The sequence below is a fragment of the Struthio camelus genome, chromosome 6, assembly GCF_040807025.1.
Source record: "Struthio camelus isolate bStrCam1 chromosome 6, bStrCam1.hap1, whole genome shotgun sequence".
NCBI classification, from domain to species: domain Eukaryota; kingdom Metazoa; phylum Chordata; class Aves; order Struthioniformes; family Struthionidae; genus Struthio; species Struthio camelus.
Genome location: NC_090947.1, coordinates 19,860,439 through 19,874,457, shown reverse-complemented (window position 1 = coordinate 19,874,457; position 14,019 = coordinate 19,860,439). Strand labels below are relative to the sequence as shown.

The 14,019-nt window shown below is 40.0% G+C and overlaps 1 protein-coding gene across 1 annotated transcript in view; it reads right to left on the bottom strand.

The window, feature by feature from the left end:
* TTN (titin) overlaps nucleotides 1-14,019 on the bottom strand; it is a 243,634-nt gene that overhangs the window by 15,780 nt on the left and 213,835 nt on the right. Inside the window, 21 exon segments of the mRNA XM_068949560.1 lie at nucleotides 85-678; nucleotides 992-1,273; nucleotides 1,375-1,680; nucleotides 1,949-2,254; nucleotides 2,362-2,661; nucleotides 2,781-3,071; nucleotides 3,162-3,467; nucleotides 3,548-3,850; nucleotides 3,945-6,011; nucleotides 6,090-6,389; nucleotides 6,475-6,762; nucleotides 7,662-7,958; nucleotides 8,080-9,846; nucleotides 9,957-10,262; nucleotides 10,419-10,721; nucleotides 10,815-11,114; nucleotides 11,202-11,489; nucleotides 11,891-12,187; nucleotides 12,332-12,634; nucleotides 12,736-13,323; nucleotides 13,424-13,720. Coding sequence (XP_068805661.1) covers nucleotides 85-678; nucleotides 992-1,273; nucleotides 1,375-1,680; nucleotides 1,949-2,254; nucleotides 2,362-2,661; nucleotides 2,781-3,071; nucleotides 3,162-3,467; nucleotides 3,548-3,850; nucleotides 3,945-6,011; nucleotides 6,090-6,389; nucleotides 6,475-6,762; nucleotides 7,662-7,958; nucleotides 8,080-9,846; nucleotides 9,957-10,262; nucleotides 10,419-10,721; nucleotides 10,815-11,114; nucleotides 11,202-11,489; nucleotides 11,891-12,187; nucleotides 12,332-12,634; nucleotides 12,736-13,323; nucleotides 13,424-13,720 — 10,089 coding nt within the window.

Genomic DNA, 14,019 nt, shown 5'->3' with positions numbered 1-14,019 from the left:
AACCATTTTGTAAATATCACATTCATTCGTGGTAATCCTCACCCTGTTTCTTTTTTTTTTTTTTTTAAAAACAATGATACCTACCTTTTTGGTCTTGTACTGTCACTGCTGTGACAATCTCTCGTGGTTCTGACACACCCTTCTGATTTTGTGCTCTGACTCTGAACAAGTACTGTTCACCTTCATTGAGAGAGATAATAGTATGTTCATAGATGGTAGACTTCAGTGTCACTACTTTCAGCCACCTTTCTGTTCCAGCTTTGCTGGCCTCAATAACATAGCCAGTCAATCTGCTGCCACCATCATGTGGTGGCTTCTCCCATGCAAGAGTAACCGTTGATTTAGTAGTGTCAACCACTTCAAGTTTCTGTGGCACCATGGGAACATCAGATACTAGTACTGCATCAGATGTTTCACAAGCTTCACCAATGCCATAAATATTTTCTGGCAGTACTCTGAAATAATACAGAGCTCCTTCTAGAAGTCCAGTAGCTCTATAAAATGTCTTGCTGCATTTAGTAGTGACGGTCTTGTAAGCTCTCATAGAAGCTTCACGTTTCTCAATTATATAATTGTTGACTGGGGCTCCACCATCAATGGTTGGAATATCCCAAGTAAGTGTCACAGAATCTTTTGATACTTCCTTAATTCTCACTGCAGCTGGTGGACCAGGTGCATCTAAAACAAAATCAGAAAAGATTATTTTTTCTTTTGGCTCCTTCCTTCTCTTGGTCAATGACCAAGTTCTGCATAACCTCCCCCCCTCCCCCCCCCCCATTGTGTTTGATTTTCATAGGGTAGCATAGCTTTAGAAATTATGTATTTTCCTCTGTTTTAGTTTGTTTTTCTTCCATCCCAAACATTCTGATGCAAACTGCATCAGAAGCAGCAAACTTCTGCTGCAAACTTCTTTTGGAAATAACTCTATTTCTTATTCTTGAGCATCGTACACTACGACGTAATACCTATATACAATTGCAGCAGTACTTACCATACACTTTTACAGAAATAGTTGCTGATTTTTTTCCTGATTGATTTTCAGCCTCAACGACATATTTTCCAGCATCATACCGATTAACTTTGTCCACAAGAAGCAGAGTGTAGCTGTCTGTAGTATCAATAATAGCTCGACTTACAAGGTCAACACCCTCTTTGCTCCATGTAATTACTGGAGTAGGTCTGCCAGACACGGAGACCATTAGGCGCAGAGAACCACCAGCTCTGACAGTAACTGTCTTCTTCAGATCATCGGCAAGCTCAAGCTCAGGTATTTCTGATGAATGGAGTAGGAAACATTATATGAATTAATCTTTTAATAGTTTTAAAGGGAAATATAATTCTTCCTTAAAAATATATATTGAGTTTTTAAATTACCTATTCTTTCCACAGGTTCTATTTCTGCTGATGATTCACTAAATTCACTCATACCATTCACATTTGTAGCAGCAACTCTGAATTGGTATTTCTGGGTTGTTTTAAGACCAGTCACAGTGAACTCAGCATTCCTTAGAGTCGCAGTCGTATGTGGTCGGTACCACTGTTCAGTGCCTTCTTCTTTCATTTCAAGAATATAGCCTAAGATGTCAGCACCACCATCATATGTGGGCTTTGACCATGCTAAACTTATGCTATGCTTAGTAGTATCCACAACTCTTGGAGCTGACGGGGGCGCAGGAGTATCTGAAACAGAAGAAAATGCATTTCACATTGGTGCAGAGACCATATTACAGTTAAAAAAACAAACAAACAAACTAAAATTTCTAAACAACCAATTCCAGGAAATACATTTGAAATTAACTCTAATGCTTTTATTTTAAATGTTTTACAATACAAGCCAGTTCAGTGAACTCACATATCCTTTTGGATATCTTAGTTGAAGTGTCAGCTTGGGTTTATGCCACGTTACTATAAATAAATATTAAAATATGTTTTTAATTTGGCAACTTACATGATGGTTCTTTGCATAACATGTATTGCGAAGCTTCACTAGGCTCACTGTTCCCAGCAGCATTCACTGCAGTGACACGGAACTGGTACTGGCTGCCTTCCATAAGACCGATGACTTTCAGTCTGGTATCATAAATAGTGTAATCTCTGTTCACTCGTGTCCAACGCAGACTTCTCTTTTCACGTTTGTCTACAAGGTAGTCCCTAATCTCACTGCCACCATCTGATTCTGGTTTTGTCCACTGAATAATGATATGTTCCTTGCCAATACTCACTTCTTCAGGAGCACCAGGCTGTGATGGGATAGCTGTTGTTTTTTTAAAAATTGAAAAAATAATAATTATTTTTCAGATTGTCTGTCTATGGCAAATATTCCAAACATTCTGACATGCAGCCAAAGGTAGTAACACTCACTGAAAGCATTTCTGGCAATGACAGGTTCTGTTTCAAGTGGAACGCCTGGCCCATATTTGTTGACAGCTCTCACACGGAAGATGTACTCATTATTCTTAATAAGTTTTGTTACCACACATGATAATGTCTGGCATTCAGCCTCAACAATAACCCAATGGAGTCTGCTGGTTTCACGCCTTTCTACAATGTAGTGGGTGATATGTGCTCCTCCATCTTCCTCAGGAATATTCCATGCCAGAGTACATTTCTCTTCTGTTACTCTGCTAACTGTGATTTTGCCTGCACATGGACCTGGTGAATCTGGGTAGAGATGAAAATAAGTACTGTCATTAGCAGCTAAGGAAAAGCTTCTCACTCTTTTTTAAAAGAATATGATTTTTTAGTATATTAAATATAAATATTAATCATAGAATACATACCAAGGACTTTCACAAGAACAGAAATTTGTTTTGTCCCACTGGCATTTTTAACTGTAAGGGTATATTTTCCACTATCACTTCTGTCACAGAACTTGATAATTGCAATGGCTCGTTTGCTGGTGTATTGCAGAGAGATCTTCTCACATAGCTCCAACTCCCTGTCACCTTTGGACCAGAAGACTTTTGGTTCTGGTTTCCCACCAATGGCTGCATCAAGAACAAGATCAGATCCAGCCCTAATGGTCACAATTTCTCCCTGCAGTCTGGCATCGAGTTCAGCCTTTGGTGGTGCTGTCATAAGGGAAAAGAGATTAAAAACAAATTACATGCAAGAGTAAAAAAATGGAAAACATTTAATGTTTTCAAATGAATATTTCTTACAGTATTCATCTTTGCAAATGACAGCACCAGTCGATTCAGATCCTTTGCTAATCACACCAGCAGCGTTCTTTGCTAGTACACGGAATTCGTATGCTTCATCTTCGCTAAGAGCTGTCACAGTAAAGAAATTTTCTGAGACAATGGTATAATTGCATTTCAGCCAGCGTCCATCACCAGATTCACTATATGGTTTGCGCTCTATAATATAGCCGATAATTTTGCTTCCACCATCATAAAGTGGCACTGACCAGCTCAGTGACACTGTAGATCTGGTGACATCTGTTACTTCTGGTCTGCCTGGTGGATCTGGAGAAAGAAAATACAGAATGAGAAATGCAGCTCTATTTAAGGTTAACTAATAAAATAAATCTAAAAGTAATACTTACCAACTGGATTTTGAGCCACTACAGGTCTGGAAGCTTCACTAGCTTTGCTAACACCTGCAGCATTTAGGGCATAGGTTCTGAATTGATATTCCAGGCCTTCTACCAATCCTGTGACTTTGTAGTTACATTCACAGCATGGCACTTTGTTTTCCTTCACCCAAAGGATGGTGTTGCGCTCCTTCTTTTCAATCCAATATCCAATTACTTTGCTGCCACCATCATGATATGGTTCCTCCCAGCGAATGGCCATGGCAGTTGCAGACACAGAATAGACTTCTGGCCTTGAGGGTGGACTTGGTGGGACTATATGCAAACAGGAAAGGAGGAAAATGTTAGCTATTACAAATATTTGCCAGTCAGAAGGAAAAAGAAAGAACCTTAAATCTGTTTTGCTTACCAAATGGATGCTCAGCAACTACTGTTTTTGATTCAAGGGGTTTACTGACACCAAATCTGTTTTCTGAGCTTACTCGGAAACTGTACTCCTGGTATTTTGTGAGATGAGTGACTTTGATCTGTGTACGTTTGACACTGGAATTTACCAGCTGCCATGCTGTTGTGCCAGATTCACGTTTCTCTACAATGTAGTTTGTAATGTCGCTGCCACCGTCATCTTCAGGTTCTTTCCAGGTCAATATACAGGATTCAGCAGAGACAGAGGATATTTCAATTGGGCCAGTGACTGGGCCTGGCCTTCCTATGACTACCACTGTGACAGTAAATGTTTTTATACCAGCAGTGTTTTCAAGTGTCAAGTAGTATTTGCCGGAGTCACCTCTCATACTGTCCTTAACAGTCAGTGTGGTTCTATCTTTTGTTGTCTTGATGGTCACTCTCTCTGTTTCCTTCAGCCTCATCTCCTCAAGTTTCCAAGCCACTTTTGGAGCTGGGCGTCCACTAATTGGTATGTCAATAGTAAAGGTGCTTCCAGCCTTGCAAGTTATAAGCTGTCTGCTTATTTCACTGAGATCTGCTGTTGGCTCAATCTGTGGCTCCTTAATAATAACAGAAGAGAAAGCTTCTCTGGGCTCACTGTAGCCAGCATCGTTCTTTGCCTTGACCCGGAACTCATATTCATTGTTCTCCACAAGGCCTTCAACAGTGAAAGTAAGCTGTTTGGTTTGACCAGCTTCAGTCCAATAGTCAGATCCTTTTTGTTTCATCTCAAGAAGGTATCCAGTTACACGGCTACCACCATCATGGTCGGGTTTAAGCCAAGCTAATACTACAGAAGATTTGGTAGTATCAACAATATCTAATCTCTTAGGTGGAGCAGGTTCTTCAGTGGCTACGACAGGTTCTGTTAATTCACAGGGTTCACCTACCCCATATTCATTCTCTGCGGACACTCGGTAGTAGTATGGCATACCTTCTGCAAGATCAGTGACCTTAAAGATTTGTCGAGTGCATTTTGAACTCACTACTTGCCAGCTACGACGGCTTGCTTCCCGTTTTTCCACAATGTAGTGATGGATACGTGAACCTCCATCCAAAACAGGAGCATCCCACATTAAAGTAATAGATCCTCGGGTCACATCTTTAAATGTAATAGGACCTGGTGGGCCAGGAGTGTCCAAAACCTTGACAGTAAATGCAATAGACTTACTTCCACTGTTGTTTTCTACAGTAAATATATACTTGCCAGCATCGTTTCTATTGCATTCCTCCACAGTCAATGTGCTGAATGAATCAGTTGTTTGAATGTCAGCACGCAAGGTAAGATTTGCATCTGCTTTAGACCACACAGCAGTAGGAACAGGCCGTCCAGAGAAGGCAATAAAAAGACGAATGCTTGCACCTGCTCTGACAATGTGAGTCTGCTTGAAGTTTGCATCAATATCAATTTCAGGTGCAGAAAGCCTGTCCACTGTTTGGATTGTAGCAGGAACTTCACAGCTTTCTCCTTTGCCAGCACCATTGACAGCACTAACTCTGAATTTATAGTGTTCTCCTGCCTCCAAGTCAACGACAGTATATTTAGTAGCAAGAACGGTCTCTGCATTGACTTTCTGCCACACTCCTAGGTCAGCTTTGCACATCTCAATGATGTACCCAATTATTTCCATGCCTCCATCAAAAACTGGTTTGGTCCACTCTAAGCTTACACTGGTCTTTGATGTATCTGTCACCTTTACAACATTAGGAGCACTTGGTGGGCTGACTGGTTCTCTACATTTAATGAGCTTTGATACGTTACTTGGTGGTCCAACTCCCGCGGCATTTTCAGCCATGACACGGAATTCATACTCATTGTCTTCAATAAGACCAGTTACTCTGTATCTTGTCTCAGCAATGGGCCTCTTACTGGAAACTTTAACCCAGCGCATGCTTTTCTTTTCTCTCCTTTCTAGAATATATTCATTTATCTCACTTCCACCATCTGATTTTGGTCTTGCCCATATGAGTGTGATACTGTCTCCTGTTACATTGGTAGGCTCTGGAGTTCCCGGTGCATCAGGAAGAGCTAAAAAAGGAAAAACATGATTAGAGAGACGAGATAGTAAGTCCACAGTTACTTCTATAGAATGAGGTGGAAACTTACTGTAAGGTATTTGTGCTGTAACTGGATCAGACTCCAATGGTCTGCCAACACCAAATTTGTTTACTGCAGAGACACGGAACTGGTACTCATTGCCCTTGATTAATTTAAGTGCAGTGTAGCTGCAAGCTTCACACTTATCTTCAACTAATGCCCATGCAATCCTGCTGGTTTCACGTTTTTCAATTATGTAGTGGGTAATAGTAGCGCAACCATCATTAGCCGGAGGCTCCCACCATATTGTTACTTTTTCTCCAGTAATATTTGTGAATCGTATTGGTCCACCAACTTTTCCCGGTGTATCTACAATATTAAAGGTCAGAATTGTAATTTGCTGGCACTTAGAATAAAATACTATTTAAAAGCAGCCTGATGTTTGATGCAGTACCTTGTACTCTGAATGTAATATCTTCTCGCTTAGTGCCCGAGGCATTTTTGGCTTCTACTGTGTACACACCACGATGATCCCGGGTAGCATCTCTGATGAAGACTGTGCTATATCCAATAGCTGTAGTTATTTCTATATTCATCGTCTTCTCAATCTCCTTACCATCCTTAAACCACGTCACCTGAGGTACTGGACGCCCTTTGATTAGAGCTTTAAGTCTAATGCTCTCTCCAGCTTTAACAGTAAGGCCTTCAAAGTGCTCAGGGCCAAATTCAATTGTTGGAGCAACTAAAAAAAGAAAACAAAGAAACATAAATCAGTTCCCATGTGGCTAAATATTTGCTCCTGATACTCTTTTAAAACAGTTATTATAAAAGGTTATTACGAAGAATTCTTTCCCACAGAAAATTACATTCTCTAAAAAGCAATTATTATATAAACTATAAACTTACTTTTCACGTTAGCACACAGTGTGTCATATTACAAAGCTGAACGACTTCAACATATGCTGCTACACAATGTCAAGCTACCTGAGGCAAATTTTCACTTCTACGTAAGTTTATTTAGTGCATCAGAGTATTACACCATTTAGGACTTCTTTCCAGCTTTGCTGCTGCTGTTTATCCAACACTGACGTAGTGTGATGCCTTTCAGCAAAGGTATTTGGAGTTTCTGGTTTCCCTGGTCAGGTTGAAATTACTGTGAGCACCTTCCTGATGTTCAAAATCATTAGATTCTGATTCAAAAAGGAAAACTACAGGCCTGCTATCCGTAATAAGCTTGCCAAGCCTCAGAATGTCTGATGTGAACTGTCAAAGTTGCCACACAGTAGCAAAGTCGTAACTAAATTTTAATACAGAAACATAGATGCTGCACAATTTCAAGACATGTTTCAATTTCCACTAAATCTCAGCAGACAAAAATGTAGTAACAAGGCAAAAAGAAGTCGTCTAATCATATGTTGAAAGAAAAATTACTGCCTTACTCACATACAACAATTCATTACATATGTCTGCTAGATTCTGGTCTTAAATTTAGCCTTTCCCGCCTTGAGGTATATAGAGGAATGATTCCGAGTTGACTGGAAGGGCAGTCATGCTGGCCTCACATCTCCCATCAATACAGCCAGAAACTCTAGCTGGCTTAAGTACCCACCAGATACAAGCATATTAAGAAATGATTCTTACTGCTTTCATCTCTGGTCATGATATAGCCTGAAGATTGTGAAGGTGGGCTGATCGTTCCGACAGCATTTCTTGCAAGCACTCTGAACTCATACCGGTCACCTGAGCTGAGTCCTGTAACTGTATATTGGCATTCACTGACATCAGTAAAGTTACATCTGAGCCAACGGTCTTCGCTTCCTTGCCGTTTCTCAATGCTGTAGCCCACAATCTTACTGCCTCCATCACGCAGTGGGGCAGTCCATTTAAGGGTGACTGTTTCCCTGGTGACATCAATATAATCAGGAGTACCAGGTGGGTCTGAAAGGATAATAATTGTATCAATTATCAAGATGTATTTTTATTACAGTTTTTTTATTATTACTCACCATAGTCCACAGCACTAGAATTTTCTTGACTAAGCGATTGGTCATTCACTCACCTACTGGCGATACTGCCAAAGTAAATTTGCTTGGCTCGCTAGCTCGGCTTAGACCCGCAGTGTTTTCAGCATATACTTGGAACTGGTAATCCAGGCCCTCAAGCAATCCGGTAATCCTGTATTCTCTGCCAGATATTAATGCAACATTAACTTTCTGCCACAAAATGCTGTTTCTTTCTTTCTTTTCAACATGGTATCCAATAATCTCCGAACCGCCATCATAAACAGGAGCATCCCAAGATATGGTCATTCCATCAGCAGTTACATTGTATACAACAGGCTTGCCTGGTGCACCTGGTGGTCTAAATTGGTGTTTTGCCACAACATCTGCTGAGACAAGAGGTGGGCTCACTCCATATCTGTTTTCTGCACGAACTCTAAACTGATATTCAGCGTCTTTAACAAGGTTTGGTACTTTGAAAGTTGTTCTAGCAGCACTTGAACACACCAGCTTCCAGTTGATTTGTGAAGTTTCTCTCTTCTCAACACTGTAGCCAGTGATTTCTCCTCCCCCATCGTCTTCAGGAGCTTCCCATGACAAAACAACACTATCTGCTTTGACTTCATCTAATCTTAAAGGGCCTTTTGGCTTAGATGGCGGGCCAAGAGTTACGACTGTGATTGTAAATGTTTTTCTGGAGATCGCATTATCAAGAATTAAAGTATACTTGCCACCATGCTCCTTTTTCACATTCTTGATGCTTAAGCTTATCTTGTTTTCAGTTTTCTTGAAACGAAGTTGTTCAGTTTCTTTAAGAGGGAGGTTGTCCTTCAGCCAGCTCATTGATGGCTTAGGTTTACCTTTATAGGGCAATTCAGTGTGCAGGTTATGTCCAATTCTTACAGCAATTTGACCTCCAGGAATATCAGAAAGGTCAGCCTCAGGTGTTATTGTATATTCTTTCACTGTAATGGGTCCAACAGTAGCACCATCACTCATACCTTTTTCATTTTTAGCAAATACTCTGAATTCTATGACAGAAAGCTCCTTAAGTTTTTCAACTTCAAATTCACAGCTCTTGCTTGTACCTGCATATGTCCATTCTCTTTCTTCCTGCAGTTTCTTTTCAATAACATAGTCAGATATAATACTGCCACCATCATAGTCAGGTTTGCTCCACTGCAATTTAACAGAGGTCTTTGTAGAATCTTTCATGGCTAGGTCTTTTACAGGTCCAGGTATGTCTGCGGCTTTCACTGGTTCTGAAGTCTCACAAGGTTCACCCAGTCCAATTTCATTTTCTGCAAGAACACGGAAAAAGAATGCAGTCTTCTCTGACAAGTTAGTTAGCTTAAAGGTGGTATGAGTACACTTTGTTGTTACAGTAGACCAGGCTCTCTTTGTAGCATCTCTTTTTTCAACAACATAATTTGTTATTTCAGAACCACCGTTAATGAGTGGTGGCTCCCATACCAGCGTAACTGTGCCACGAGAAACATGCTTAAGCTGCAGTTTCTGGCAGGCAGATGGTGTGTCAAGTACTTTTACATTCACAAATGATGATTTTGGTTCTCCAACTCCATTTTCAATTGTAAGAACATATTTTCCTGTGTCATTTCGGGTAACTTGAGGAATAGTAAGTAATGTAGATGATTCTGTGTTCTGGATGATATATCTTTCATTACTCCCAAGATTCTTGTCATCCTTTCTCCACGTGACAGTTGGAGGAGGTCTTCCTTTGAATGGAATCACTATTTGCACATCTTCACCTGCTTTAGCAACGATAGAGGTTCTGAGAGCCACATCCAAATCAATCTCAGGTGCCACTGTGGAAATAAATAATGAAAATGAGTAATACATACTTGGAATGTAAAATAAGAAATGATTTGAAACATCAAAACATGGAAAAATGATAAATCACTGAAAGGCATAGTACCAAGAATATCTTTAGCTTGAACAGGTTCCGTCATTTCAATAGGCTCTCCTTGTCCAGCACAATTTATAGCAGACACACGGAAATAATAATTAACACTTGGCTGAAGATGGGATACAACATACTCAGTTGTTCTCACTTCTCCCTTAGTACTGACTACAGTCCATTCCTGCTCTTCACCTTCCCTTTTCTCCACCACGTAGCTGGTAACTGGACTTCCTCCATCATAAGCAGGCTTAATCCAGCCAAGAGTGACAGATGTCTTGGTTGTATCCACAACCTTCAACTTTGTTGGTGGGCCTGGTTTATCTGTAAGTGATAGTTTAAGGAAAAAAAAAAAAATCAGAAGCCCTATTTACAATTCATTGTAAAAGAGAGAAGAATAAAATCTACCCTCAGCTACATTTGTGCAATCCCATCCAAATGGCCCACTAATCCCTATCCAGTTAGACACAGGTTTCTTACCGATAGGATCTGCGGCTTTGTAGAAGTCAGAAGCTTCAGAGAATGGACCTTGTCCAGCTGCATTAACAGCACAAACTCGGAAATGATATTCGCTGTTTTCAGTCAGACCTGTCACTTTCTGTCTAGTGTCACGAATAGTTTCTTTAGTAACCTTGAACCAGCTCAGACTCTTCTTGTCACGTTTCTCAAGAAAATATCCTGATACTTCACTGCCTCCATCAACAGTGGGCCTATTCCAGACAACCGTCATAGAATTCTTGGTTATCATTGTGACCTCTGGTACACTGGGTGGTCCAGGCGTAACTGAGTTAAAAACATACGCATGTCAGTAGATCAATACTAAGAAAAAACACACGGGACAATTCAGTTGCATTAGTTGATACACATGTTTCTTACCAAATGAATTTTTGGCTATAACTGGTTCAGATTCTAGGGAATCACCAACTCCAAACTTGTTCACACCGCGGACACGGAACACATATTCATTTCCTTTGATGAGTTTTGTGGTAGTTACGATACATCCCTCCAATTTTTCAGATATTAAAGACCATACCACCCGACTTGTCTCCCGCTTTTCAACAACATAGTGTGTTACAGGTGCACCACCATCGTCTGCTGGAGGCTCCCACATAATTGTAATCTTTTCAGCGGTGACTGTCTTAAACTGTATAGGCCCAGTTGGGGGTCCTGGCTTGTCTGTTGGAGATGCAAGAAATGAGATGTTAAGTATATTTCACTGAATTGTTGCTCAACACTATGAGCGTATAATAGCTTAAAACCTACCAAGTATCTGTACTCTAACATGGGCTGATGCTGAACCCATGGCATTCTTCAGTTTTAATTCATAGGTGCCACTGTTAAGTCGAGTCGCGTCCTTGATGAGTATAGAAGCAAATTCGGTTGTGTTTTCAATAGACACTAGTGCACTGGTTTGTATTTCGCTGCCATTTCTAAACCATTCAATGGTAGGTATAGGCTTGCCTGAGATGCCTAGTTTTAGCTTAACTGAAGTTCCTGCTTTATATTTCACCACTTCTGTGTATTCTGGTGGCACATCAATTTCAGGTGCACCTTAATAAAAAATAAGAATAAAAAAAATTCAAAACATATAATTATTTTAGAATTGTATGTAATAAGAATAAAAATAATAGTGCTTTATATCTAAGCTATTATGTACAATAGTTACTGGCATTTTAAAAATGCTGATTAAAGTAAAGTTAGCAGCTATATCTGTGTGGGCAGACTGCTGTTGCTAAAAGAATAAAAATACCACAAGACTTTACAAATACAGACGTAGCCAGAGAAACTCATTATGATCATGCCTAAGTAGCTCACAATCATTGAAGCTTATTGAATCGATCAAGGTAAGTTAGCTCTCCCTATTAAAAAGATGATGGTTCTAAAAACCAATGCTGTCTTTAAGCTTTCTAGTATCACAGAACAGTACTGTTATATCATTGCAAAACACCTACCGTATGTATCAATGCATGTGATAGGACCCACAACATCTGATGGATTGCTAATGGAACCAACAGCATTCTTAGCAAAGACCCGGAATTCATAGCGAGAATTCTGTGTCAGACCAGATACTGTAAACTGAGTCTCAATAACATTGGTGAAGCTGGCTTTTGTCCATCTGCCGTCTGGAAGATCACGTTTTTCTACTATGTATCCAGTGATCTTGCTACCACCATCAAATGCTGGTTTCTGCCATGACAGAGTGATAGCAGTCTTGGAAATATCTGTGACACGAACATTTCTTGGTGGTTCTGCAATAGAAAACATGAGAATGTTGGTAATGCATACCAGCCAGCTTTGTATATTGGCTTACTGTACAGGACAGAACGTCACAGGAGAAAAAAAAAAAAAGAGTTAAAATGGTCAAACTCCTTTATTTTCTAGAGAATACATACCACAGGCATCAATTGCAAGGACTGGATCAGAAGGATGGCTTGCTTTTCCAATGCCAGCTGCATTTTCTGCATAAACCCTAAATTCATAGATAAGGCCAGCGCTGATGGTTGTGACTTTAAAGTGAGTTGTGCGAATGAGGGTCTTGTTAGCCTTCTGCCATAGTATACTATTCCTGTCCTTCATTTCTAGGTGGTATCCAATGACTGCACTGCCACCATTAGTGACTGGTTCATGCCATCCAACAGTAATACTCTCTTGGGTGACGTTAGTGATCCACGGTGTGGAAGGAGGGCCAGGGGTAGCTGAAGATATCAAAAGAAGTGGTTAATTGTAACAAAATGAGACTATCAACAATTAAACATTAAACTGTCAACACCCATAGTGTAAGAAACATGTTACTTACTGTAAGGAAGCCTCACAACCACACATTGTGAGTCAATATGATCACTGATGCCAAAGCGGTTCTCAGCTTTGATGCGAAATTGGTATTCTTCCCCTGTTGTGAGCTTCATGACTTTAATAACAGTTCTAGCAACGGTTGCAGACACTTCAGACCAAGCAGCAGTACTGGTTTCTCTCTTCAGTACAATATAGTTGGTAACTTGACTTCCACCATCATAAGCGGGTGGCTGCCATTTGAGAGTTACACTCTCTTCAGTGATATCACTAAGGACAACAGGACCAACAGGAGGACCTGGTCTGTCCAGTACAACAATATTAATGAATGATTTTGTGGTGCCACTTGAGCTGGCAGCAGTAATGTCATATCTGCCAGCGTCAGCAGCCACACTTTCTTTAAGGCTAATAATGAGACTTTCTGCTGTGGTTTCTGTATGAAATCTCATGGTAGGTTTCAGCGGGACACCATCTCTAGACAAAGTCACCTTTGGCAATGGTTTCCCAGAAACTGGAATTTCAACTTTTAGGTTTGATCCTGCTCGAATATATACAGTGTTATGAGGGAAGCCCTTCATGTCAATCTCAGGAGATTCTGAAAAAAACATTTTCAAAACATTAAAAATGTTATTTTATTAAAGTAGGAACCCAATGTAATGTATATCAGTTTTTGTCTCTGATGTCAGGAAGCATACCTAGTTGTTCTTTAACTGTAACTGGGAGTAGTAGTTCCTTAGGATCACTTAAACCAGCTTGGTTTTCTGCAGACACTCTGAAGAAGTAGTCAACATTCTCCTTAAGACCACGAACAACATGATGAGTCGTCTTTACAACTGCACACTTAACCCATTTTTGCTGTCCTTTCTCAAGAGCTTCGACGAGATAGCTCACAATTCTGCTCCCACCATCATGTTCTGGTTTTAGCCATGAAAGAGAAACACTGTCCTTTGTGACATTTGTTACTCCAAGCTTTTCTGGTGGGCTTGGTTTTTCTGAAAAAAAGAATGCAATCGGTTAATTAATATAACAAGTATTTCCTTTTCCTGTCAGCTGATTACACAGGAATGCCATGTGGATTGAGGTAATGTAGTTTTTAATGAATTCATATATTAGGAACATTTTAGGTAAAATGCAAGCAAAATTTAAAATTCAAGCTATTACTTAGCTCTTTTTCATTTGTAAAACTACAGAGCTACCTACCACAAACTTACTTTTCTTACTGTAGACAGAATTAACATTTTTAATATTATTTTTGAAGTAAACATTTTAAAACATGTATTCATGTAACTAA